At 43.2% G+C, this 26,925-nt stretch overlaps 5 protein-coding genes and 1 non-coding gene across 9 annotated transcripts; 2 read left to right on the top strand and 4 right to left on the bottom strand.

The window, feature by feature from the left end:
* Positions 1–1,214: 1,214 nt before the first annotated feature.
* LOC100821616 (SWI/SNF complex subunit SWI3B) lies at positions 1,215–6,474 on the bottom strand. Of its 2 annotated transcripts, none has more exons than XM_024462321.1 (6): positions 6,068–6,474; positions 5,559–5,968; positions 3,093–3,473; positions 2,273–2,408; positions 1,767–1,906; positions 1,215–1,678 (listed from the first exon to the last, which is right to left on the bottom strand). In XM_024462321.1, the coding sequence occupies exons 1-6, from the start codon at positions 6,294–6,296 to the stop codon at positions 1,481–1,483; spliced, it is 1,494 nt and encodes a 497-aa protein (XP_024318089.1). In that variant the 5' UTR covers positions 6,297–6,474; the 3' UTR covers positions 1,215–1,480. The 2 variants fall into 2 exon arrangements, with proteins under 2 accessions (XP_024318089.1, XP_024318090.1); XM_024462322.1 differs by having other exon boundaries at positions 1,767–1,894; positions 6,068–6,470.
* A 69-nt stretch (positions 6,475–6,543) lies between these two features.
* LOC112272136 lies at positions 6,544–6,740 on the top strand. Its single transcript, XR_002965831.1, has one exon. It is a non-coding gene; the product is annotated as a U2 spliceosomal RNA (small nuclear RNA).
* A 192-nt stretch (positions 6,741–6,932) lies between these two features.
* Positions 6,933–10,179, bottom strand: LOC112271987 (mediator of RNA polymerase II transcription subunit 18). 2 transcript variants are annotated; one of them, XM_024462323.1, is made up of 5 exons: positions 9,676–9,873; positions 7,992–8,091; positions 7,863–7,920; positions 7,429–7,785; positions 6,933–7,327 (listed from the first exon to the last, which is right to left on the bottom strand). In XM_024462323.1, the coding sequence occupies exons 1-5, from the start codon at positions 9,682–9,684 to the stop codon at positions 7,225–7,227; spliced, it is 627 nt and encodes a 208-aa protein (XP_024318091.1). In that variant the 5' UTR covers positions 9,685–9,873; the 3' UTR covers positions 6,933–7,224. The 2 variants fall into 2 exon arrangements, with proteins under 2 accessions (XP_024318091.1, XP_024318092.1); XM_024462324.1 differs by lacking the exon at positions 9,676–9,873 and adding an exon at positions 9,888–10,179 and having other exon boundaries at positions 6,947–7,327.
* A 151-nt stretch (positions 10,180–10,330) lies between these two features.
* LOC100835333 (brefeldin A-inhibited guanine nucleotide-exchange protein 1) lies at positions 10,331–18,905 on the top strand. 2 transcript variants are annotated; one of them, XM_003571122.4, is made up of 12 exons: positions 10,331–11,455; positions 12,372–12,689; positions 12,918–13,254; positions 13,361–13,783; positions 13,859–14,151; positions 14,230–14,503; positions 15,262–15,764; positions 15,884–16,205; positions 16,346–16,694; positions 16,790–17,439; positions 17,622–18,395; positions 18,473–18,864. In XM_003571122.4, exons 1-11 carry the CDS (start codon positions 10,473–10,475, stop codon positions 18,228–18,230), a joined length of 5,061 nt encoding a protein of 1,686 aa, XP_003571170.1. In that variant the 5' UTR covers positions 10,331–10,472; the 3' UTR covers positions 18,231–18,395; positions 18,473–18,864. The 2 variants fall into 2 exon arrangements, with proteins under 2 accessions (XP_003571170.1, XP_024318088.1); XM_024462320.1 differs by lacking the exon at positions 10,331–11,455 and having other exon boundaries at positions 12,516–12,689; positions 12,908–13,254; positions 18,473–18,905.
* A 2,256-nt stretch (positions 18,906–21,161) lies between these two features.
* LOC100821013 (mitotic spindle checkpoint protein BUBR1) lies at positions 21,162–24,006 on the bottom strand. The gene is made up of 11 exons (XM_003571011.4): positions 23,694–24,006; positions 23,500–23,559; positions 23,212–23,356; positions 22,966–23,123; positions 22,449–22,530; positions 22,298–22,364; positions 22,167–22,224; positions 21,930–22,086; positions 21,750–21,835; positions 21,556–21,639; positions 21,162–21,468 (listed from the first exon to the last, which is right to left on the bottom strand). The coding sequence occupies exons 1-11, from the start codon at positions 23,918–23,920 to the stop codon at positions 21,408–21,410; spliced, it is 1,185 nt and encodes a 394-aa protein (XP_003571059.1). The 5' UTR covers positions 23,921–24,006; the 3' UTR covers positions 21,162–21,407.
* A 665-nt stretch (positions 24,007–24,671) lies between these two features.
* LOC100832868 lies at positions 24,672–26,084 on the bottom strand. The gene is made up of 2 exons (XM_010235661.3): positions 25,895–26,084; positions 24,672–25,370 (listed from the first exon to the last, which is right to left on the bottom strand). The coding sequence occupies exon 2, from the start codon at positions 25,348–25,350 to the stop codon at positions 24,910–24,912; it is 441 nt and encodes a 146-aa protein (XP_010233963.1). The 5' UTR covers positions 25,351–25,370; positions 25,895–26,084; the 3' UTR covers positions 24,672–24,909.
* Between the last annotated feature and the right edge of the window lie 841 nt (positions 26,085–26,925).

The following is a 26,925-nucleotide window of genomic DNA, read 5'->3' as shown; positions in this document are numbered from 1 at the left end:
ACACTAGAACACACGACAATGCCAGAAAAGGTGAGGTTTTTCAACGAGTAACTTTTACGGGTAAAACATGAAACATGACAGATCTCACCCATAGGGCTCAGTTTTTATAAATGTCCCTACCGAAGGATGTCAACTTGCCGGAGCGCCCTTGCAAACATACATCCTATTTAGAATTCTCACAACTATTTTTTTTTGGAAATGCATATTGGCCCGTATAGCTAACTCAGAATAGGAAGCGAGCATCTTTTATTTATACCTAAATAGTGGATCCCAACTACCCCATATTCCTGTATCCTCAGGTTGCCACGTCATCACTTTTAACCAGCGCACAGTACCGCTGTCCCGTTCTGCAGTTCAGTTCTCATGATTTCTCTCGACGTAGTACTGTTCATGCGATATGGGTATCCCAGCGCCCAAGCCCAGCCCAGCTAAACCCCTCCCTGGCCGAATCGCATCGCACCCGAGCTCTGCTCAGCCCAACGTCTCGTCTTCCTCCGTTCAGAGTTCGAGCTTTCCACAAGCGCAGCCATGAAACAGACGCCGTCGCCTGGAATCCCATCAAATCAAACTTCTTTTGTTGCAAATCCACACCGAAAAATTAATCCACGTCGCTCCACTAACCAATTCAGGCCACTGATCACCCGCCTCCCCTCTTCAATTCCTATGTATAACTGATGCGCCCTGAATGCCGTTGTTGGCATCTACCTCTTGATCTCCCTCGCGGTCTATAAAATCAACTTCCGATCGTGTCATCTCCAGCCTCTCTCAAACCCCTCTCCTAATTTCACTTGATAGAAACAACACAGTCCGTTCCTGACAGCCCAACCCAGAAGGCGCACGGAGGTGGAGGCGTGGAGCAAGCAGTACGGCTCGCCGCCCTATGACGCCGCCACATACTGGACCTCCTCTGATCCGTAATAAGTATCGGGAATTTTAGTACAAATTTGTACTAAATCTCCGACACTTAGTATGGATCCGACACTTAATATGGATCGGATGGAGCACTGGTAGTACCAGCAAGTGCAGCGAACGTCTGAACCATTGGAAGTATGGATCCGAGGTTGTACTGATAATACCAGCAACTGCAGTGAACCTCTGAACCATTGTAATGGATGGCGTTTTAAACATCACACCGTCTTCACCATGCTACCTTTCTACTATATGTTACATAGTTGCCGAAGATGAACAAGTTTGTCTAGACACTTTCAAAAGCATAGCCCATATTTTTATTCATTACTTGGACGAGAAAGAACACCATTTTCAAAATTTCATTAGTTGTGCTATCAAGAAATTTTGTAGACATCCTCAGTTCATTGGCTGATGCATGCACGAACAAACATAATATACTACAGATACATCAATAGAGGAGATGAAATTTAGTTAAGGAATCCAGCAATACTGATGTCCCATGTTGACATAAGAGGAACATAGTTACAATTCTCACAGCACTCCCATGGTATCGGAGAAAGTTGATCTGATTTTAGCTTGTGAGAACAGGTTTAGGATTCTCATCAGCCTCGTTCTCAGCAGTCACAGCATGGGGTCTGCACTGATGCTGCACAACCGCAAGTTGATCGGCGAAAAGCAATTTCTGTAAATAATGGAGCTGCTGCCTCTCTTTCTCCATCAGCAGCTCCTTCTGTTCAAAACGGCATATCTTAGCTTGGATTTCCTTCATCTGAAAAGAATTTGAAGCAATGGGTAGCAACAAGTCAATATAAATACCAACTCTTAAGCAGTATTATCTCAGAATCCAGTGTTGGTACCTGCACATCCACTATATCGGATAAAGATTGCTCTATATCCTTCCGTTCCTTTTCAAGTTGCACTCGTGCATTAGCAGATGCCTCTTTGAGCAAATCGTTGGCTGAAAACCCATTTGTGTAACAAGATTCTGCAGAGGACACTAATTAAGCGAACATAACTTTTTGAATATCTTGCAATTAAGTAGGAGTATTTTTTTTAAGAACGAGTGACAAGCTAAGTATCACATTATGCATTCAGATTTCAGCATGCAGAACTCATCCCACATAAGAACTCAAATACAAGTCATGCATTATTTGCATATGCACCAATTCTACTAGGCATGCAATAATTGAGCTTATTGCTTCCAGCGCAGCATTTGAACACAGCTGTCAGCACACTCGTGAATTACTGCTGTTTGCAACGTGACATGCAAAACAGTATATTTAGACACAATGCAACATCAATATGACAGAAGCTGTCAAAGAGCATGACAAACTCATATGAGTTAAGGGATCACAGTTATTACCTTCTTCCTTGGGGCTGCCAATTGAGGAATCAGCTGGGCTATCATTTGTCTCATCAACCTGGGACTGCGCAGAAATAGCTGCTTGAGCTGCTGCTGTAGCAACATCTGAACCAACAATGGCCGACAAGAACGCAACCTAGCAAAACAATGTCGGTTCCTCAGTTTGCCCCATCAATAATTCTCGAGATTCAAACTAGATGACCAATTCTTCATATAAGGGCAGCAAGTTTATGGTAATTAGCAGCATGTTACCATAAGGGAAGGACGTACACAAAAGAAATTTTGAGAGGGAGAATAATTCACCATATTCAAACTAGATGACCAATTCTCCGTAAGGGAAGCAAGTTTATGTTAAGTAGCAACATGTTACCATAATCCATAAGGGAAGACGTACCCAGAAGGAAATTTGAGAGGGGGCACCTTTTCTGTCAATTCAAAAAACATCTACATATTTTTCCTTAAAAATTCAAAAGGGTCTATTTGAAATTAGAAATTTGAGTTGGAGGGAACCATCCACATGTTACCATCAGGATGACCAATACTAAAATTGTAGCAGGTTACCGTAGCAGCTTTTAACTGGTACTTCAAGTACAAAATAAGTGAGACATGTTACCATATACGCATATGTATCCTACTCTTACTAATTATATTACTCCCTCCGATCCATAAAGAGTGTCGCCCATTTTGTACTAAGTTAGTATAAATTTCGTATGGGCGACACTTTTTATGGACTGGAGGGAGTAGTTTTGAATACTGAATCGCTGGCAACAATCAAAGGAGTTAGCAGTTACCACACAAGGGTGAAGTCAAAGATACAGACCTGAGCCATAATTGGATTACTAGCATCTGCCAGTGGCGTGAGACGAACTCGTTTTGAGATCTCTGCTCTAGATTCATCAGTAATATCATCATCGGTCTCAAACTGCATTTTGTCCTCCTTAGGTCCCATGAACTGTTCTCCAAAAGGTAATCTTAAGAGTCTAGCAATGCAGTCTTTCTCGGATCGACTGCCAACATGCTCGGAAATCTTCTTCCAGTCTTCTCCATATTGCATGACGGCCTCAAGCAGATGAAGAGTTTCCTTGTCTGTCCAATCAGATTTTGCATCTTCACTAGTTTCAACTTTCTTGAAGTCAGCTGGAGTAAGACCAGGTCGGTAGTTGGCACGCACATAACATCTACAACAGATAGTTATATCTGCCTGATCACAAGCAAAAGTTAAGGGGAGAAAATAGCAACTCTTCTAATTAAAATAGACTAGAAAACAGAAACCAATAAAAGTTTCAGACAACATACAAGCATGATATTATGACAGTAGCTCAACTGATATACATATATATATATAGTAATCATGCACAAATAGAATCAAATCAAAAGGCAAACATAGGCCACATAAAGTGTTCCAGTGAATTTCAGAGACTTGAAATGACTGCAATACTTACCATACTAGCTAAATGCAAGTGCGTTGCTACGAAATTAAAAGTATATATTACATGCATGAGTTGTTTTAAATACTTATGTGCTCATATTTTTCAATTTATGCTAAATAAGAATTCTCTCAAAGTACTTATTTGAGAAAACAATTATCTCAAAAGTATATATCAAACCAAATCAACTACAATAAAAGATCTTGATACATATTTACATCACATTGAATGGGTGACAATCAAGTGATTATCTAACAAGTTAGGGTGTAGTCTTGATAGATGAATTGACGACCACCGACTCGAATCTTTATGTGTATGTAAAGATTATTTACAAATTTTTATCAGGCGACGTATCCAGTGAAAACTCTCGTTCAGTGCAAACTATCATTGTAGGCCATCGGATTGAGAACGGAAGTGAGCCCATGACGCTACAAGTTGAAATAAGAAAGCTAACGATACCATATTAATTGTTATTCCAGAATCAAGAGCTAGCGTAACACAGCAAAAAATAAGGGCATGTCAAAACTAACTGCAACCGTTTAGTGTTAGCCATCACTTCCACGAAAACCTAAAGACTTCTGTGGGTGCAGATAAAACCTTTTGTCAACAAGCTTGTTTGCTCATCTATACTAATGCCCTTCCTATCAAACATATCAAACTAGCTTAAAACAAAACCATCGATCAACCGGGAATATCTCCAATACTTAACAACACAGTTAGACTGATAATTGATAAATGCAAAACAAACGTCAAACGCTTCATCAGCTATAGATTTACTCCTATAAAGATGTGAATCGGTGGCAGCAGTCTGTCTCATCCTCTTTCCGGTCAGATGTGAGCCATTAAATTGCAAGTTTCAAGAAAGCGCTAGGCGCTAAATAGGCATTTTGCCATCGTGTAGCTCGCTTAAGCGCGCCTTGGCGTTCTGTACATCCATAACAACTGGTCGAGCTTGGGGATGTGATATGAAGGAGAAAAAGGTAAGAAAGAAAGGAAAAAAAGCAAGGCACAACAGTTTAAAGCCCATCTGACCCAGGGAGGTTGCTGCGTTAGGGTTTCATGAGGTTGCCTCCTCTTCCCATCTCTAACCACCGCCAGCAACCTCTGTATGGGAGGAGCAGAAACCAGTAGAGCCGGCGCAGGTCCCAGTGACCACACACCGGCAATGATGACGATCTGCCAGTGTATCTTCTCATCTTCCTGCAGCTGCCATGTCTTCCTCTCTCTCTTCCCTACACCGTCTGCTTTTCTCCCTAGTCCCTACCCATCGCCGATTCCTCGCCTGATAGGTTGGTTTGTAGCTGGAGATGTTGATTCCTTGCCGGCAGACCTCCCAGCCACTTACATCTCCACCTATGACCAAGGCGCCACATTCTGCCGTCACACAGCACCTAGGGGAGCGCAGAACTACACCTTTTTAACCTTGTGCACACAGCTAAGATGGTGATCATATATGCCACCAAACTTGGGGAAAAATCACCAGCAAATAGAACTAATAAATAGTAGCAAACGGATTAGTGTGTTGCATATGCTAAGCTTGACAAGTTGACATCACTGGTGGCTCTGTGTAGTCTAATTTATCTCTAGCAACATGTTGGGTAGTCTAATCTGTTTTATCCGTAGCAACAAACAGTATTTAGCTAGTTTCGCATTGCTTCCTGATGTACCTTCACACAGTACTTATTTGCCAGTAAGACAAGTGCTTTCTATAATGGCACCAAACAAACAGATCACCATACCAAAATGTAAATAACCGTATGGACCAGCTAAGATACTCCTAGCAGAATATAAATGGTGTTTACGTAACACGTGTTTACATATACCTTATTCACAAACCAAAACAAGAGCAAATCACTCACCTTTTCACAGGTGAAATAGGCTTGTCCGCAGACGGTGCGGCACCCTATGCAAAGCTTCTTAGGTGCTGATACCCCAGCAGGCAATGAAGACTGAGGTGCCACCGGCTCCTCCCTCTTATCTCTCCCCTGCTTCACTCCTGGCAGCGAAACACCATAGTTGATGAGCCCCCATTCCTCGAGGAAATCAAACACACGGCGCACAGAACCAATGTCGCCGATAAGGCCCCGCCTGGCCTCGGTGAGAGTGAGCCGCCGCTCTGGCCTGACCCGAAACCTCTTCACAAGGGTGTCACGGTAGTACTTGTATGCTTCGGGGCCGCGGGATCCAGAGGCCGCCGCAGCCTCCCCTTGGAAGAACTCCGGCATGAGGCGGCGCTCCGTGTCGCTGACGCTGTCATACGAGAACCACGCTGCGAGTGGAACCCTAGGTCAGGGTTCTAGGTTTTGGCATTTCCAATAGGCGAAGTGCTGGTGTGTGCGCGGGGAGGATGAAGGGGTCAGGAAGTCACCTGAGTAGCTAGGGACGGTGATGATGTACGATGGCTCCTCGGCTGCAGCTCCCGTGGCGGCGACTGCTGCGACTACGGCGGCGGCGGCGGTCGAGGTGGAGGCGGCAGGGGTCTCCGTCTTGCCAGCGCCAGCGGTGGAAGGGGGCTGAGAAAACGGTGGAGCCTTGTACGGAGGCTTCGGTGGCGTTGGCGCGGAATTGGTGGCGGTGGCCGCCGGCGGTGTGGCCATCGGAGGCGAGGCTGAATCTCCGTTTTTTTTCAGGGAAAGAGAAGCTCCGGGTTTGTTTCCTCCGAAGCCAGATATCTGGGCTTTAGCCCTTATATCCCTTTTTTGGGCCTCTAGGGAATTTCCATACGAGCCCAACTACGCACATCGACACGGAGCAAGCTGCGGGTTTAGTACCACCTCGCTAACTCTGAGCGCAAGGAGTCGGGAGAGCGGGTATAAAAGGAGAGGCAGCGCTACTGTGGATCTCATACCTTTCTCGGCCTTTTGGCTAAGATCAAGTGTAGTATCTGTTCTTATCAGTTTAATATCTGATATGTGGGCCATGTGCCCACAACGATATTAAATTTATTTTTTGTGGGGGAGGGTCCACCACAGTAGCTTGCTGCTGGGGCCCTCAAGCGTCGCCTGGGCGTTGCACTATTGCCCTGGCCTGGCGCGCACCCCAACCAATGCTAATTCAAATTGTTTGGTCAGATTCAAATGACTTGTTCAATGCTAATACAATTAGTTTGATCGGATTCATCGAATATAAATAATAAACATACGAAATGCGCTTGTTCTCTTGTTAAGCACAGCGCATACACACACGCAAGTAAGGAGTGCTTTACAGAATCTGCTGTAACGAAAGGTAAAATAAAATGCCAGAATTATACAACATCTACAAACAAATAAAATGCCAGAATTATACAACATCATACGAACAGAGCTTTTGAGTGTTCATTTGTCAACCTACAGAATTATACAACATCTACAAACAAAAACACAATTTAGACGTGCGAACAGCACAGTTTAATCGCACCACTCCCAAGTCAGATCACAATGAAAACAGCATCACAATGTTATTTTCGCGCATTCTGATCAACTGATTAGAAGTACAGACCAGCATTGAACTGCAATCGTCACATAAAAAGATGCAGGCGACAAAGATTTACAATGTTTTAGCACCACCACTTGACATGAGCGAGGCAGCAGCAGCACCAGCAGTCAGGACGATTCCAGTTGAATTGCCTGGTTTAGAGAGGTGCAGCAGCCTGCGGCACAATTTGCAGTCTCATGTGAGTGAAGATTGTCTAAAAGAAGTCTCATGAGATTATCTAATAGGAGTAATAAAATTCAAGCCGAGGGTACTTACGGTGCTAGATATTCACAGAACGCAGTGACAGATGAAGCTACGTCGTTGTAATTGTTAGCAGCAGCAGGAGCTGTGATTTCCACAAGCTGTATTCCAGGAGTGACCGCCACAGCTTCGTCGGTCGCGTGGAGTTTCGGCATCTTGTTGGCGGAAGTGACAGTCACGGTGAACTGGGCACCTCGTTGGAAACGAAATGCGAAACCCACCTTCAAAACTTCATGATCTAACTTGTAACCTATGCCATAGAAGTAGCGCAATACATTGTTGCTGGCTTTGCTTTCTACGATTGTACGGACAAGAACTGAGATCTGCTCTGCACCAGCACCTCTCATGGCACCACCAACATGTCTTATGGTCCTACATGAATATCACCGGTTGCAGATTACTGTCAAAGATAACAAAAAATATTTCAGCAGCTTAACACAGTCAGTTACCAGGATGGTGTTGGCTGAGCCAAGTCACACAACAAACGAACCTCTGACGGGACAACTCCTGCATGATCGAAAGATGTCAATGGATATACCAACTGCATAGACACCAATAGCACACAAATAATGGCTAACCTAGATTGGGCCCACTTTTAAGACAGAGCTCGTGAACCCTAACACGCTCTTTTGGGACACCAGACAGCCCCTGCAGAAGGACCTCAAGAGCTTCAACATGCTGCAAAATAGGAGGACAAATCAAACGCTACTGTAATGGCACACAAATAAAAAAAATCTTAAATTAAGTATAAATGGAGCGTTCATGATAAATCAAATCTCCCTTAACTGTAACAAAACAAATATAATCATGTGATTCCTCCAACTGTACTGTAAATATTTTATATTATATCATAAGTAGTGCCCTCAAAGTGGGGAAATATGGTTGACATATCACATGTGGTGGTCAGCATGATCTACCAATTTTTTTTTCTAGATTCATGCTGAGAGGTAACCAAGTGACCACAAACTTGTCATGAAGTTGTAGACATAAACCAATAGTAGGAAAAAAAACTAGACTTAATTATTATTCTGTATAAACATAAAATTCAGATACCACTTATTTCATGCTTATGGAAGAAATAACAAGTTTAATATCTTCTTAAGTACATAGTACGGGGAGTTAAAATCAGCTGAGTTTTACAGGTAATTCTAGTTCAACATGAGGTGTATGGCTGGTCGGATCAGGGATAACATAAATCTAATCATTTAAAAGGTTTAACACAAACAGTTATTGATACCCTTTTCATGAGAAGGCAATTATGACCTTGTGTACGGAGATAGTTATGCTGACAGAAAACAATACACTAAATGAACAGAGTCTAAATATGTGGATCAAATTTCTCTTTACTAAACAAACAACATAAAATATGTGATCCCCCTGACTGTATAGAAAATATTTTGTAATATAATATCAGAAATAGTGCCCTCATAGTGGAGAAATGCTTAGCATACAGTGGTCAGTATATGATTTAAATATCATTTTTGTTTGGTATTTTTTTGTCCCAAGTATAGTGTTGATTCATTCTGAGAGAGTAACACAGTAAGAGATTACCAACTTGCCATGGAGAGTTGGAGAGATAATGATTCAATGTGTTGGAGAGATAATGATTCATTCTGAGAGTAACACAGTAAGAGATTACCAACGAACACAGTAAGAGATTACCAACTTGCCATGGAGAGTTGGAGAGATAATGGAGATCCCAAGTATAGCATTAATGATTGTTCCTATGGCTATGAACAATAAGTGATTAAATACTTGATAAGAATTATCATTCTGATGCCCCTTTATGCTTATAGAAGAAATAACAAGTTATATCTTCGTAAGTGCAGATTTTAGAGTTAATCCAGTCTGAGGTGCGCAGTTGATGTTTTTTCTAAAGTTCATTCAACATGATGTGTATAGTTGACTGAACCAGGGATAGCACAAATCTTAACACAAGCACAGTCAAAGAGACCCCTTTTCATGAGAGAACAACCGATAAACTAGTGTAGGGTAATAATTATGCTTTCCCAACCACAAAATCAATATCCTAAATCAACTTATAGAAATTTAATTCAACATTAAACACTAAATTGTAGATACCATATCTTGGATACCGTTGTCACGACCACCCAAAAGCCAAAGAGCCTATGCCAAAACTCTTATCAAATTATACGAGAGAGTGCAAAGCTCATGTCAGATTAAGAACGTTGGTACTCGGAAACAAGGCTACAAGGAAGGTGTGCTGTTGTAGGGAAAATCAGAATGCAGAGATAACATTACATAAGTCATCACTTCAACCCGCTGTGACGTATGTTTTCCCCAGTCATGGTTCAAATCGGCCGTGTATTACAGCAACCTTGCCCAGGTTGATTCCACATGAAACAAGTATATTTTCAATAACTAGTAGATTTCAGTTGAACTATCCTATGTCCTAACAGCATGAATAGCACTGCACACATGATTCGCTACAAGGACACAAAGAAGCACAATACCTGGGTCTCGATGATACCCTGCACCACACACTCCATCACTAGCACGGGCGGAGGACCCAGTAGGGTAATGTAGGGCGGCCGCCCTACCTTGATTTTTGCCTCAGTTACGAATTGGGGAAGATTAAGGAGATGAAACAGGGAGCTAAAGGGCGGAATCCGTTCGTGGCGTGATGGGGGGGAGAAACGGTCGGTGGCGAGAGAATCGAAGGGGAGACCAACCGGCGGTGGCGGCGCTCGCGCTAGGAGGAAGACGAGCCGGGGTTTCGGGCGGCTTGTAGGAAGACAGCAATTGGGGGGAAGAGAATACCAAAAATTATAGGGAGTAATGTGCTAACCGTAGATGCCTTGACTTCGATAACGCCCGTGGCGTAGGGAATTACGGATTTGACCCCCTGGAATTTAAAAATCCCAGTCCTACCCCTCCTCCTTCCTCTCTTCCCCCCCACGCACACACCCGTCACCTCCCTCGCATTCCTCTCTTCCTCCTCTTCTCTCTCTCTCTCGCAGATCTCTCTGCCTCCAATGACCACGGCGTCGGCGAAGACCAGCGCGTAGCGGCCGCCCCTCTGGTATCCCGGAACCTGGATGGCGTCCCCCACGGCGCCGCTCGGCGGCTCGACCCCGTCGGGTCGCGTGCTCGGCCCGGCGCTGGACCGCATCATCAAAAACGCGGCGTGGCGGAAGCACTCGGCCCTCGTCGCCGCGGCGAAGACGGCGCTCGACCTCCTATCCTCCTCGTCCTACCCTCCGCACGACCCTACCTCGCCGCACCCTTCGCCGCTCCTCGGCCTGCCCGCCGCCGCCGCCGCCGCCTCACTGCACGCGCTGATCCTCGCCCTCGAGTCCGCGTCCCCCAAGGTCGCCGACCCGGCGCTCGACTGCGTCGCCAAGCTCCTCTACCACCGCCTCCTCCTCGGCGACCTCGGTGCAGCCAGCGACGACTCCCCTCCTTCCAAGCTCCTCACCGCCGTCCTCTCATGCGGCGCCCTTAACGACGATGCCATGGAGCTCTCTACCCTCCGCGTACTCGTCGCTGCCGCAAGATGCCCCTCAATCACTATCCGTGGCGAGGGCCTCGGCCAGGTTCTCAAGACCTGTTATAATATATACCTCAGCAGCAGCAGCAGTGCCAACCAGCTCTGTGCGAAGCTGGCACTTGCGCAGGTGCTGGTGATCGTATTTGCGCGCGTTGAGGTGGACCTCATGGATGTGCGCGTGCAGACAGTATCGATCACGGATATGATGGATGTGTCTGATCGCAGCCTGAATGACTCCAGCATCGTGCATGTGGCACAGGGGTTTATAAATGACGCGATGGAGGGGAGTGACGTGCCGGAGCCAGGGACTCCAGTGGGGATGGCTGACGGGGATGTGAATGAGGACAAGGGGATGAGCAAGATCAGGGAGGATGGGTTGGCGTTGTTCAAGAATCTGTGCAAGCTGTCAATGAAGTTCTCAACACCAGATAACCCTGAGGACCAGGTGCTGTTGCGAGGGAAGGTGTTGTCTCTCGAGTTGCTCAAGATGGTCGTCGACAATGCTGGGGCATTCTGGAGAACGGATGAAAAGTATGATCTTAGTCACTCTTTTCTCAGTTTTATGCATTTTTTAAAAATTAATTTGTTGCATTTTCTAGCTATATGAATATTGTTGTTGCAGTGAATTACAGCAATCTAAATGGCTTAAATGACTATGGGAAGGAATGCGTAAAACAGATGAATAGAAACATGTACACTTAGGGTAAATATTTTCTTGATCTAGATGAGGTTTGCTAATGTCTGTTCAGATGTTTCAACCTGTTTATATGAGCTTTTGGAACATATTATCACAGCTGACAATGCGAAATGGGAAGGTAACGTTGATATTAGTATATGGTAAGATATACAAGTTTGCAAGACTTTGAATCCCAGCTGAAAGAGTAAAAGGTTACAACTTCAGGGGTTAAACAAAATTTCGTCCTATTTGTGAATAAAAAGTATATAAATGAAAGAACTAAACAAAGCAATGACAATTGTATAGATTTGTATTAATTACTAGTGAGAAACTAGTATGGCTGTATTCTTTACATGTACTGTATTGCCATCAATCATCTACGGATGACAATGGTATTCTTTACAGATATTTGGGAAGGTTGACCAACTCCAATATTTGTAACAGTATAACAGAAGATATACATCATTTACCACAAGGTGTGGAAATGGTAATGGTGAAATATGCTGTTTGTTCAGCAAACTTCTTGCAAATGCAGACATGGAACTTTAGCCTTTTATGAACGTGTATTGATGGAAACTTGAAGGAACAATTCCAACAGAACAATTGGGAACCCTGTTGAAAACATGCTATTCAGTCAGATTCTGGTCGATAGTAAAGATCATGTAGGAGAGATACTAGGTTTCTTTAGGTTACTTCATAAAGGAGCATTCCATTCTAGTGTGATCTTGACAGAGTGTAAACCTCACACTGAAGGTTTTTCTTTTGCTGCAGGTACCTTGGAGCAATCAAGCAGTATCTTTGTCTGTCCTTGTTGAAGAACAGTGCCTTGTCAGCCATGAGTATTTTCCAGCTTTTGTGCTCCATATTTGTGGGTTTGCTGTCAAGGTTTAGATCTGGGCTGAAAGAGGAAATTGGAATATTTTTTCCGATGCTTATCCTAAGGGTTCTTGAGAATGTCCATCAACCTAGCTTTCTGCAGAAAATGACGGTTCTAAATTTGTTGGAGAAGATCTGCAAAGAGTCTCAGGTTCTTATTGATATCTTTGTGAACTATGATTGTGATGTTGATGCACCAAATATTTTTGAAAGGTATGTAGATCTGTTCCCGATTAATAGCAGCTGTCAGTTATGTTATAACTTGTAAAAAATTGAAAAGCAATAATGGGTCAGGGTAGCCTGTAGTTCTTTAGAGGCACTCAAGTCAAGTGTAAGTATTGGTGCATTGAGCTGAGCACAATACTATGAAAATATAGTGCTCTCTGTCTCTCTCACTCCATCATATATTAAAGCACATCTAATTTCAGCAGATATTTGCAGGATTGTCAATGGACTTCTAAAAACTGCTCTAGGAGTTACTCCTGGATCTACAACAACGTTAACCCCAGCCCAAGACCAAACATTTCGGATTGAATCAGTCAAGTGCCTTGCAACCATACTAAAATCGATTGGTTCATGGATGGACCAACAGTTAAAAATTGGTGATTTTTCACCCAAACTTTCTGAAGTTTCTTTAAATTCGTTGGACAATCCTAACATCTTTATTGGAGAAGATGGGAGTGGAATTGATTATGAACTGCAATCTGAATCTTATATCCCAGACCTATCTGGTGCTTCCTCACTTGAACAGCGCCGTGCTTATAAAATAGAACTTCAGGTGTGTAAATACTAAATACTTTTGTGCTTGGTTTAGATTCTCTCAATTGTTAAAGTGTTCTGAAGGAGTTTCACAATTTAATTACTTATATAAATTTCTTGTGCAGAAAGGAATTTCCTTGTTTAACAGAAAACCTTCAAAGGGTATTGATTTTCTCACTAAAAGCAAGAAGATAGGTCATTCTCCAGAAGATGTCGCTTCTTTCTTGAGAAACACTTCTGGTTTAAATGCATCAATGATTGGGGACTATTTGGGCGAAAGAGATGAATTTCCTATCAAAGTTATGCATGCATATGTTGATGCACTGAATTTCGAAGGTATGGACTTCGGTGAAGCCATTAGGCATTATTTGCGTGGTTTCAGGTTGCCTGGGGAAGCACAGAAAATTGATCGGGTCATGGAAAAGTTTGCTGAACGATACTGCAAATGCAACCCAAATTCTTTTACAAGTGCAGATACTGCGTATGTTCTTGCATATTCTGTAATTATGCTCAATACTGATGCTCACAATATGATGGTCAAGGATAAGGTTAGCCAAATGATTATTTTGCCTATGTAGTCAATAATAGAAGATATGCTTACTAATGGAATTTTCCTTGTGCAGATGTCTAAATCTGATTTCATTCGAAACAACCGAGGAATTGATGATGGGAAGGACTTGCCTGAAGCTTATCTGAGTACACTGTATGACCAAATTGTCAACAATGAGATCAAAATGAGTGCTGATTCATCAGTTCCACAGAACAAGCAACCTAGTAGTGTAATTAAGCTCTTGGGCCTAGACAATATTATCAACCTTGTCAACTGGAAACAGGCTGAAGACAAAGCACTTGGAGCAAATGATTTGCTCATCAAGAATATACAAGAAAAATTCAAAGCAAAGAGTGGGAAATCAGAGTAAGACCAACACAACTATTCATAGATAATAATTTGTATTGCTGCTATATAATTCATTCAACCTTGTGGTATATGCAGAACTGTATTTTATGTTATTACCGACACAACCATTTTAAGATTCATGATGGAGGTTTGTTGGGCCCCTATGATGGCTGCATTCAGCATGACACTTGACCAATGTGATGATAAGGCTGCCACATCACAGTGTTTGCAGGGATTCAGATCCGCAGTGCATGTCACCTCCGTAATGTGCATGCAGACGCAAAGAGATGCCTTTGTGACATCTGTAGCCAAGTTCACATACCTTCATTGTGTTGCAGACATGAAACAAAAGAATGTGGATGCTGTGAAGGTAGGAACTTGGAAGGCCAAAGAGTCATTTCTTTTCTTTTGCAAGTTTTGATTAAGGCATACCAAGATTGAAAGGATCTTACTTATCATGCAAGCATCTCAGACACGCTTTCTGTTGATCCATTTAGCACCCATGTGAGTTTGCACAAAGATTGAGGAGGTGGTTACATTTTTTAGCACATCATGAGAGAACATGACTTGCTTTTGGTAGGTGATAGAGAATACTTTTTGTGGGTGATAATGAATAAATAAACTTATGTGCAAGCCCTGCATTTATAAACAAAGCTTCAAAACTATATGCTTTGGCTTTGTTCCTCAAATCCTTGGTTCATTTTCACTAATTTGCTCTTTGTTTTCCACATCTTGAACTATGGTATTGAAATTTTTTAGAGCAAATTTCTTATGCCTATGTAGTCTCTTAATTTCTTTATGCAAGGATGCTTAGATGACTTCAGGAGTACTCCTTCCGTTTCATAATTCTTGACGCAATTTCGTTCTAAAATGAGCGAATCTACATACTAAAACATGTCTAGATACATCCGTATCTAGACAAAATTGCGTCAAGACTTATGGAAAGGAGGGAGTACTTACTACTTAGGAGCTTGGACTACCAAAGTGTTGAATGCATGCACAATATAACACGCTAGCCTATCATTCATCGTCAGCTTATAAAGTAATGTTTGAATCTTTTATGAGCTGGACCTATTTTGCCATTTTACAGCAACTCATGATGTTTTTTTACTTGATCTTTTTTTTCAGGCTATAATATCCATCGCAATTGAAGATGGCGATTATCTGCAGGAAGCTTGGGAGCATGTGCTAACATGTCTTTCCCGGTTTGAGCATTTACATCTTCTTGGAGAAGGAGCACCTACTGATGCTTCATTTTTGACAGCACCTATGATTGAGTCAGAAGAAAAAACACAGAAATCAAGTACCACTACAGCTTCAAAACGAACTAATGCTCTTCAGAATCCAGCTGTAATGGCTGCTGTTAGAGGCGGTTCTTATGACAGCACAACAGCAAAAAATAATGCCTCGCCGCTAGTCACTTCTGATCAGATTAATAATTTCATATCAAACGTAAATCTGTTAGACCAAATTGGCATTTTTGAGCTGAATCATATATTTGCTCATAGCCAAAGATTAAATAGTAATGCGATTGTTGCTTTTGTGGAAGCTCTTTGCAAGGTCTCAATCACAGAGCTGCAGTCACCTACAGATCCTCGTATCTTCTGCCTAACAAAGATAGTGGAGATTGCGTAAGACTATTACAACATCTAGGCTAAGAACATATTTTCGAGATGCAACTATTGTCATAGCAATCAGCTATGATCAATAATTTTTATAAGTGGTCTAACTCAGAGCTTCGTTTGTGCAGGCATTACAATATGAACCGCATACGTTTGGTGTGGTCTCGTATTTGGAAAGTTCTATCAGACTTCTTTGTGTCTGTTGGATTATCAGAAAATCTTTCTGTTGCAATATTTGTCATGGACTCTTTGAGGCAGCTAGCTATGAAATTTCTTGAAAGAGAGGAACTGGCAAATTATAATTTCCAGAATGAATTCCTGCGACCTTTTGCAGTCGTTATGCAGAAGAGCAATGCTTCAGAAGTACGAGAACTTGTAGTTCGATGCGTCTCCCAAATGGTTTTGAGTCGTGTTAACAATATAAAATCTGGATGGAAAAGTGTTTTCACGGTATGTATGGTGTTCTATGGTTAGTCATAGCTTGCCCTGATTATTATAGTATGACTTCATGTAGAATCTTGTTTTTGAGAAAGAAACTAGCACAACATTCCTACATTACCACTCAATATTTATGACATTTCATCTTATAGGTGTTTACTGCAGCTGCCGCTGATGATCGAAAAAGTATTGTTCTGCTGGCATTTGAAACTATGGAAAAGATTGTTCGGGACTATTTTCCATACATAACTGAGACTGAAACCACAACATTCACCGATTGTGTTAAATGTCTCATTACATTCACAAGTAGTAAATTTAGCAGCGATGCCAGTCTCAATGCTATTGCATTTCTTCGGTTCTGCGCTGTGAAACTTGCCGAGGAAGGATTTGTTTGTCATGAAAAGGATGCCGATCATCAACCAAATAGTATAGATTCTTCAGACGGGAATGCCATAGTGCACAAGGATGATCATGTTTACTTCTGGGTTCCTTTGCTTGCTGGTAGGTTACCTTCTCTTTCACAGAGACTGCTGGATCATTTTTGAAATGCATCACATTTGTAACATAGTTCGTGTTTGAAAATTTCTCCTTTTCAGGTCTAGCTAGATTGACAACTGACACACGACCAACTATCAGAAAAGGTGCAGTAGAAGTACTCTTTGATATTTTGAAGGATCATGGGCAACTCTTCTCGCAATCCTTCTGGACCAATATCTTTGAATCTGTTATTTATCCTCTATTTAGCAGTGAAATCTGTACACCCAATGGCCAGAGTAATAGCACCGAGGATGAGTCTTGGAATTTTGAAACTAAAACAGTGGCTGTGAAGTGTTTAGTGGATTTGTATGTTACATTTTTTGATGTGATGCGGCCAGAACTCTCTAGAGTTACTTCTGTTGTTACCAATTTTATCAAAAGTCCTTATAAACAAAATGCTAGCACGGGTATGTCTGTTTTTCAGCGTCTAACAGATGGACTTGCAAGCAAACTCTCCAAGGAAGAATGGAAAGAGATCTTGTTGTGTTTTAAAGAATCAGCAGCAGATACGTTTGTTGTGTTTGACAAAATAATTAAGATGATGCTAGATATTCAAATTCCAGAAAAAAATGAATCTTACTCTGAAGCAGGGCAATATTCAGATCATGATATATACAATGAGGACGAAGAAGAAGCTAATATGGAAACATCATCTTATGCTATTGTCAAGATGAAGAATCATATGGCTCTGCAACTCTTAATTGTTCAGGTACCCAACTTCTTGCAGTTAAACTTGATGGTGATCCCATTGTAAATTTAGTTCAATACTGCGTTTTGCTTTGCATGCCCAACTAGACCAGGAATTAGAATAAAGCAAATGCAATAAGTTTAACTTTTTGTTCGACATGCCAACAGTTATATTGATCACACTCACCATTTCCTTCTCTCCAGGGAATTATTAAATTGTATGAGACACACCGAAGATCTTTTTGTGCTGAGCATATGGGTATAATGTTGGAGATGTTATCAGTCATTACGTCTCATGCAAGTGAAGTGAGCTCTGAATCTGGTTTGCACATGAAATTCCACAAGGCATGCTCCCTTCTGGAGATATCTGAGCCAGCAGTCATCCACTTTGAAAATGAGTCTTACCAGAGCTACCTCAGACTTCTGCAAGCTTTGCTTCACGACAATCCATCTTTGTCACAATACATGAATATTGAGAAGCAAATTATGCTTGTTTCTGTGAAAATACTACGGACGTATCTGAACTGTGCAGGTCACGGACCACCTAAGGATGCTTCTCATAGAGATTCAGTTGTACATTGGGCGCTGCCTTTGGGCTCTGCTAAGAAAGAGGAACTCTCTGCTAGAACATCGTTGGTCCTTCATGTAATGCGTTTACTGAGTGGCCTAGAGAGGGAATGCTTTAGGAGAAATTTGCCACTCCTTTTCCCCTTATTAGCTAATCTGATTCGCTGTGAGCATAGCTCTGGAGAGGTTCAAGTTGCACTGTATGATATCTTTCAGTCATCAATAGGCCCTATAATATCAGTATAGGATATACCATTTGTCCAAAAATTGTACAATTTTGTCACTCCATCGTGGTAAGGTAGCTTGATTGGTGGTGGTTACATAGGAATATGTGATAAAAAAGAAAAAAATTACTGCTTGACATGGCTGTCATGGGTTGAAACCTGTTCCTCCGGAGTTCTGGTGTTGAAGGTGAAAGCTCTTTCTTGTTCTTGCCACCTTATTTCAACATAATGTTCTCAATTAATCTGTTTGTGTCAATTTTGCAGCATCATGTAACATCAACCCAGATGCCTGGAGGGAGGTCATTTGAGGGGCATTTGCCCTTCTTTCCTAACATTAATTTCAATTCCTGGGTTCTCGCTGACATCGCTGGCACTGAAGTCTGATGAAATCGGAACAAAGTATTTCAACAGCTATGTGGTGCTACAAGGGAGTGGCTGCTCACCAGTGACCAAAATTTTGGGATGTGTCATTTTTCCCCCTTGTGGTAATAATCTTGTATAGTGTTTCCTTTTGAACCGAGACTACAATAAAGAGTCTCTCATCTATCATGTTAATTCTTGTTCCCTATCTTTCTGCTCTCTTTGGAACGCTCTTATTGTATCTATATGGCTATGGGTTTTAAATTTTAATTCCTAACTGCAATCGTTGAATGACAGTGAAAGTTGATGTCTGGTGGCAAGTCGACCCCAGCTAAAACGTGTAGGTTTGTGATAAAATTTTTAAATGGTAATAATATGGTTTTTGACCCGTAGCAGTATGACACAAGCTGATAATCTAATTTGTCTGATATGCAAGAGGGGCCAACTGCTCTGGAAAACAAATCTTGGATACTTGGGGGTTACTATCAAGTTCACCGACTTCCTTGTTGAAAACCACCGCCCGTCAAAGAATCAACAACACTCGAGTTTTTCATATAGAAAATGACATTGCGGTGCCATAGACCATTGTCAACACAGAGTACTCTTTCTGTTCCAAATTATAAGGTGTTCTAGCTGTATTTTTTAAAGTTTGGTTGAGTTCATAGAAAAGTCTATCAAAATCTACAACACTAAATTAGTTTTATTAAATTTTACATGTCTTTGTAGTATATTTACTTGATGTTCCAGATATTAATACATTTTTCTATAACTTAGTCAAATTAAAAGAATTTTTGACTTTGTATAAATCTAGAATATCTTATACTCCTTCCGTTCCATAATTCTTGTCTCAAATTTATTCAAATTTGGATGTATCTATTCTTAAAAAGTGTCTAGATACATGTAATATTTCGACAAGAATTATGAAACGGAAGAATACTTTGAAACAGAGTATTGAAGAATGAAGGGCTGGTACCCAAATCCTATGGGAATTGAACTGTTACCTGTAAAATCCTTGCATCCCAAATAGGGCCTTACAAATTTTCATATGCTTTCGCATGTTCGCTAGAAAAGAGCACATGTTCATGCATAGACATAAGGGGTTGCAACAAACAAAGTGCATCAACTACCAAAAAATGAGATATACAAAGTCACCAAGTTACCAAGTACACAACCCAACAAGAAGGGGCAATTAACTAGCAATCTGTACTGGCCCTATGGTCATCCTGCACAGGCTTCATGTAGGATCTCTTGATGAACTCCAAGCAATCAGCGATGGCGTCTGCATGGAAGGAAGCCGAATTCTCCCTGTGCGCCGCCGGCAACGCTGCAGGCCGGTGGCGACACCGGCCGGCCGATCTCGTGGTCAGCGGCATGGACCGCCTCCCGGGGCACCAGTTGAGCTCTTCCAGGCACCGGGCGACCATGCCGACAAGGCGGAACAGCCGCACGCGCAACCGGAGCAGCGAGCCCAGCCGGACATGCCGCAGCCGCCGTCCTCGCCGGCCTTGCTTGCAGCTGCTCGCCTGTTGATGGAGATGGATCATCAGAGAAAGAGAACGACACCTTGGTATACTTACAACTGGCCTGAAAGACTGAAACCCTTTAATGGAGCGTGTGCAAAGATGAGCATGTACGACCCTCCATATATAGGACGTGGCAATACTGTCGTAGGAGTGCTTTCCTTGCGGTTCATCGTTGGTTCAAGCTTTTAGGTGAACTGGCTGGGCTGGGCTCAGCAAGTCAGGTCATAAAGTAAGGCAAAGATGTAACGCAAGGAAACGAAAGACGTAGGCCAGTGTAGCCTGCCACTGTTTTAATACATTATCACCTGCACAAACTACTCACTATGCATTATCACCTGGAAGGTCCTCTTGGCTCCATCTTTGTCCTTAATCCTAACTTGGCTTCCTTTGTCTTGTTTTACACTGCTTTATACTATTATACTGCTATCCGAATTGATCGAAATCTATTTGCACTCCACGGTTTCGTGCATTGTTAATTCAGCAAATGGTGATTATAATAGTAAGGTTAAGAGTCCAACCACAGAATTTTGTTCAAATACTTACCAGTTACCACTCTTGGAGTTTGTAGCTTCTGAACACTTGCACCTGTGAGGTTGATATTGCAATGATATCCCCTCCGTTCCGTTGTCTTCTTCTGCAGGAAACGAGTCTGATATTGCAATGATTCCCTCCGTTCCGTCGTCTTCTTCTGCACCCTGTGGAGGCTATGGGGCCTTGACAGGACCTGGGAAAGTTTTCCAGCAATGGAGATCCATGGAAGAAATCATGTTTATATTGGCATGTGCGCGAACAAAGTTATACGAGCTGTCGCCAATGGCAGCTTGCCATGACTAAAATACTTGATCCGATGTGTCGTGTACCCACTTGCTTCGCAGTTTCCAGTCACGTTTTGTTTGTAATGGCATTTGCATATTATTTGGAGAATCTAATGCTCCTATGGTTCTTTATTTGCTAGAAAAGAATCAGACTGTACCGACACCAAGTTGTTCTTTCTAGACATTCAGACGAAATAAAGTATAGCACCATTAAAACTTTACAAGATCGAGTTACTTAGCGAAATCTGTTAGATCTGTATGCAACTCATGGACATCCCAACTATTATATCTTTGTGGAAAAAAGGAAGGTCTTATTCAATCCTCACCTCGATGAGGATTAATCAATCAACTTAGTGTACAAGATACAACACTCAGACAAGCCAAAAATAGGATTTCTGCATTTACAAGCTTTAGAGGCTAAAGCTCATTCTGGCATAAAGGGAGAACATTCAAACAACAAATCATTAACAAATGGAATCATTGCAAAGTCAAATAACTGGATTATCTAAGGCTGCTCAGCGGGAAGTTGCGCAGCGGATTCTCCTTAAGCAATTCAGTTTCCCTGTTCAAACAAACATTCAGGTTTAATCACTGAGGACAAAAATATAACCAATGGAAACAGAAGACACAGGGTTAATATTATTCTTACTTCTTAAGGTTTCTGGTTATTGCTTCCCTAAGCTTCAGAACAGACGGTTTTGTACTCTTTGGCACTTGAGGAGGAGCTGGTTCCCTATAACGATTGGAAGGAAATTCAACATATTAAACTTTATGTTTTTATAATGATTCATTTAAAGGACTCACAAAAAACAATTCATAGTTCAAGGATGGCATATAACATACTTGGCACATTCTTCATCAACGAAGACCTCAATGGAGCTGACACGAGATGACGGAGCTGCTGGTCGTCCTCCTACCTTCTGTGGAATCTGTTCATTGCAAGGGCCACTTGAATGGTAGTTCTCTGGAAAAGTATGACGAGAAGGGTCATTTTGAAGAATCCTAGTGGCTCGAGAAAAATACCTTGTGTGAAGTCCACTTAGCAGGCATCATGCTATTTTCTTTGTTCCTGTCTGCTTGTGTTCCAAGGGTGTTCCAGGTCCTATCTTTGCTCCTAGCTAGGCCCTGACTTGGTACTGAATTCTCTTTGTAAACTGAAATTGGCTTGTTAACATCGATTCTGCAAATGTGCAAACGTGTCAATACTAGTAAAAAGAAAACCTCTATATTCAGCCTTGTATACACGGTAATGGCACTAACCTTTGGAGTTTTACTCTAGGTTTTGCCAACAGGTGTGAATTCTCTGCATGATGGCCTCCTGTCACAGCAAATTCAAGATCAGCATACCATTTGAATTGATGCTGGATTACAGTATGACACAATAAACTTACTGCTTTCACCATGGTTCAAGTCACTACCGAATCTGCGTACTGGCTGATCATCAGTTGCTGCCTCATCCTGTTACAAAGTTGAATCGAATCAATTCAGTGAAGAGTGGAGACTGGACAAGAAAAGACAGGTTACAGTCATTAAATAGTTCACCTCAGAGTGTTCCTTCTTTTTGGTTGATCTCCGAAGAAAGGCCCTGTATGCAGTTTCCAACTTCTCAACAGGCTTTGCTTTCCTGATGGAAGAAATAAACAACCCAAAGATAACAAAGATAAATTATATAACCTAGTGCATAAGTTACTCTTAAAAAGGTAAAGTAACAATAATTCATTTACTTCCATGACTAATAAGATAGATAAGTCAAGAACAAGGTAATTTATGAGAGCTGGTAAAGAAACTTGTAAATTGTTTTAGTTTAACTTTAGTAACCCTCTTAAACCTCCACATTTCTTATTAGCTCTCCCCTCGTTCTGTATGAGAGTTGAGCAGTGCAGAAAATTTGTACTCTTTTACATATTCGTTTTTTGGTGTTTACCATGTAGTGTGGTTGGCCGATAATGATGCATGGGTAAATCTTAAATCAACGGTTTCATTACATAGATTGAATGTAAAACGAAAAATCTACCAGATAATTTAAAATAGAAGTGCCGGTTTCTCATAAGAATCTCACCTAGCTATTCCAAGATTATAAATCTCGTTAGCTTTCTTTAGCTTGTTCTTCGACTCCATTAGCGATGAATAATGAATGTAGAAAACAGCATGGCCGTCACCGATCTGGTTGGCCTCGAGGAACCTGAATATCACCTCGGCATCAGCACAATTCCCAGCCTGCAAACCAAACTGCAAGTCACACATACATGCCCTCGGCATTACAAAAAGACCAGATAGATCAAGTTGGATTCAATCAGCAACTCACATATTCTAGCCACACTTTGAGGTACCGGAGGTCGCCCTTGTACCTCTCGTCATGCCAGAAGGCGCGCACGCACTGTTCGTAGATCACCACCAGCCCCGAAGATTCCCCGCCAGCCGGAAACGACTCCTGAACCCATTTGATGCAGCTACGCACAGGCGAAGCGGAAGAGATGAGCTTTGAGCACAGAGTTTGTAGGAATCTGTGGAAGGAGCGATATTTGCCCTCCAAGATACACCACCAGCACCATCCCATGTACACAAAGGGAAGCATGGATCGAGAAAAACTTACTTTACCCACGGCTGCAGCGGATCTTCGCCCTGGTACTCTTCTATTGCTTCAATCATCCTCCTGGATCAGTCAATTCATCAAGCACCGATCAAACAAGAACGACAGATACTATCCCCAGATCAGGAAACGAAGCCAAACCGAACCCAAGAACGCAGAGATTCCTTGTTGCGCAGGAGTGGCGAGGGTTTCCGTACCTTCGTTCTGCGAGGAGCGCGGATCGCTGGGCGGGGTCGGCGTGCGCCTTGAGGGCGCGGTTGAGGAGGCCGACGTTGCGCCCGCGCTTCAGCGGCCGCACGTTCTCCTTGAACGTCTCCAACTCGCCGCACACGGCCACCTGCGCCGCCTCGGGTCCGCCCGCCATCAGCGCCAGCGTTTCCGCGTCGAGCATCGCCAGCTCTCCCGCCGCCGCCGCCGCCGCCATGGGTCTGGGTGTAGGTGCCGCTCCGAAGCCGACCGTTGGAGGAGGGGACGATTCGAATTCGAGGGATTTGGACCGTCGAGTTGAGGAGCGGATGCTGCTCCGGGTTGGGTTATATACAAGATTGGGCTCTTGGTTTTGGGCTTAAAAATTTGAGTGGGCCCAAAAAGCACAGGCCGATGTAATTATTCTTCATGCAGCTGCCAGAATGCCAACACGAAACAGTCCAAACTGCCGTGTTTCTAAAAAAAAAAACAGTCCAAACTGCCCCCTCAAAAAAAAAAACAGTCCAAACTGCAGACAATTTTGGGTTTCTCAACAACAAAGCCTCAATTTGCTTGGTTTTGGTTATCAGCAGATTCCAACGAAAATTCAAATCACCACAACACTGCATAGTTTGAAATCAATCATAATGGGTGTAGTTCGAGATCATCTCTCCTAGATCACTTTATCTTTTTAACAAGTGGAGAAGTATCTGGTGATTCTGAGAAATGTAGCAATTCAGTACATGTGTGCAGCAGTACCCTTTGTAAGAGTACAGTAGTATCACATAAGAACAGAAATTTTTCATATGTGAAGTCTTGGCATCTGATATTACATGAATATACAGTGACAAGTACAGAGATAAATTATCTAGACCAAATTGCATCATCCACGAATTCCATATTTCTTACTCCCTTAGATCCATAAAAGTGTCTTGGATTTAGTACAAAGTTGTACTATTATGGATCGGTGGGAGTACATCATGCAATCATTTTGAGGCAAACTTGACATGCACTTTGGGGCCATATTTTATTCAGAAGCATCATAATCTTTCATCCTGCACAAACACTCCAAATGGTTGCCACATCTGGAGCATTTATCTACATAATATAGCTTCCATAAAACCTGAAATCTACAATTGGCTACACCTAGAAAAGTGATGGTAACAACTACCAGAGCCAGTTGCTGAATTATACTATGAACAGAGAGCGGTCATACATAAAATGCTTTTACAGCCTTCGCTGTGGTTGCAGCTGCGAAGGGTCTACAAGGCCCTCCAAAACAACAAGCTGGTCCAGCAGTGCAAACTTTTCATCCTCGAGAGTTTTGGCTTCCTCTTCTGCAACACCTAATTGCGTGTCCAGCGTGTAGTTCTCTTCCTCCAGCAGCAGGTACTTCCTCCGCAACGCCCGATATTCATCCGCAGGGCCAGAATCTGGGAGCGAATCTGGAGTTCCTCTGTCAGATTGCAGCGTAGGAGGGCGATGCTCGCTCTTGAAGCTTCTTTTGGGTGGCTTCTGCATCTTGGCTGACAAATGTGGAACTTCCCTCCGCAGCAATTCAGTTTCGGTTTTTATCTGATCTGAAGGCAAAGACCGATACACGACCTTCCTCTTATGTGTCCTTGAGCCGGAGAAGTCCTCTCGTGGCGTACCTCTAGGGTCTTGCATTCTCTCAGGATACACCTCACCTGACAAACACAGCTCAAGTGAACCACTCAATCAAAGCAGCAGAAGATACAAATTGTTGAACACTAGTAAACTACTGGTATTAATCAGCATTTCAACACTAACACGAAACCACACACTCACACAATATCATCCCCGTTAAAAGGGGCAGAACTTTGTTATTGGCAAAAACCTAATCTGTCGTATCTCGCTGAATCTATGATCCGAATTCATAGCTTCACAGCACCAAAAATTGTAGGAATTCACAACAAAGAAGCGCCAGCGAAATCAAAATGACCTTGCCGTCGAGACAACCTCAAGCGGCGTCGACAGCGCTAGGCGGCGCAGGGACGAGATCTCTCTTCTCTACCCACAATCCATCTACTACACGACAGTACGAAGATAAAATCCGCCAAAATCAACTGAAGTCGGAGAGGAGAGGAAACCGAACAGCAGCGATACACCATGAGCCCGGCCGCCCTAAGCATCATCAGCCGCGTGGATCGGGAACGAGATGGGGGAGGCGGAGAAGGGTGCTTTTGCTTACCTTGTTTCCGGTGCCCGTCCTTGCAGGGGGCGGTGGTCTGGAGTCCAACGGGGGCGGGCGCACTATGCTCGGCTGCTCGCTGCGGCGCCGGCGGTGGGAGGTGGGGAGAACGTCGCCGATCTGGCGGGCGGCGCGCGCGTGTGGAAGGGGAGGAGCCGAGGAGAACTGGGGAACGCGAGGAAAAGTGTTTGTCACGAGTTTTTTTTTTTAGGGGACACGTCGTGCCGTCCTGGAGGCGGGGGCTGGGCCGGGCCGTGGCCCGATGAAGCCCGGCAATAGATGGGCCGGGCCGGTCCGTAAATGCAACTTGCAGGCCCGGGCGTGGCACCGAGACCGGTCAGGCCGGCTGGGCCCGTTAAGGCCCCGCACGGCTTGGGAAAGCCCTTGGGCACCGACCAGCCCAGGCAGCCCAGTAGCCTTTTTTTCCTATGCCAACGAAAAATTGGATCAAAATGTGGGCCGGCGTGTATTCTATCACAATTGCGAACGTGGTCCGGTGGTCAGCCCCTTGAGGGGATGAGGGGGATGTCTCGAGTTCAAACCTAGGGCCCACATATTTTTACTCCCATGAGATGAGTGCAGCATTTAGATTAAAAAAAGAAGAATGTTGATCGGGCTGAGCCGTGCCGGCCCGACGGGCCTGGTGTTGAGGCTCAGGCTCGGCACATGCGGGGCCTCGGGCTGGCCCGGCCCGATTATATCCGAGTCGAGCGCAAACGGGCCAAACCCGCCGAGCTTCCAGGCTTTTCAAAAAAGCCCGGCCCGATAGCCACCTATAGGCGGGGCCGTGAGAAGGAAACATATTGTTCGGTTTGGTGGGCCGTACGAGCGCGTTACCGGTAACAGTTAGAGTTCAACGTCACTCGGCCCAGCACGACCAGGGCCGCAGGGTGCAAGGTTGCAAACCCCCAGGTCTACAGGTCTGGTCATTCACAGATGGTTTCTACAGGTTCCTCTAAAAAGAAAAACATGGTTTCCACAAGTCTATAATCGTATCCATGTCAATACCCTTGGGTATCCGTGTAGGGCAC

This window comes from Brachypodium distachyon, chromosome 3 (assembly GCF_000005505.3).
Source record: "Brachypodium distachyon strain Bd21 chromosome 3, Brachypodium_distachyon_v3.0, whole genome shotgun sequence".
NCBI classification, from domain to species: domain Eukaryota; kingdom Viridiplantae; phylum Streptophyta; class Magnoliopsida; order Poales; family Poaceae; genus Brachypodium; species Brachypodium distachyon.
Note: the sequence above shows the minus strand (reverse complement) of the source record. Positions and strands in the feature narration are given on the sequence as shown.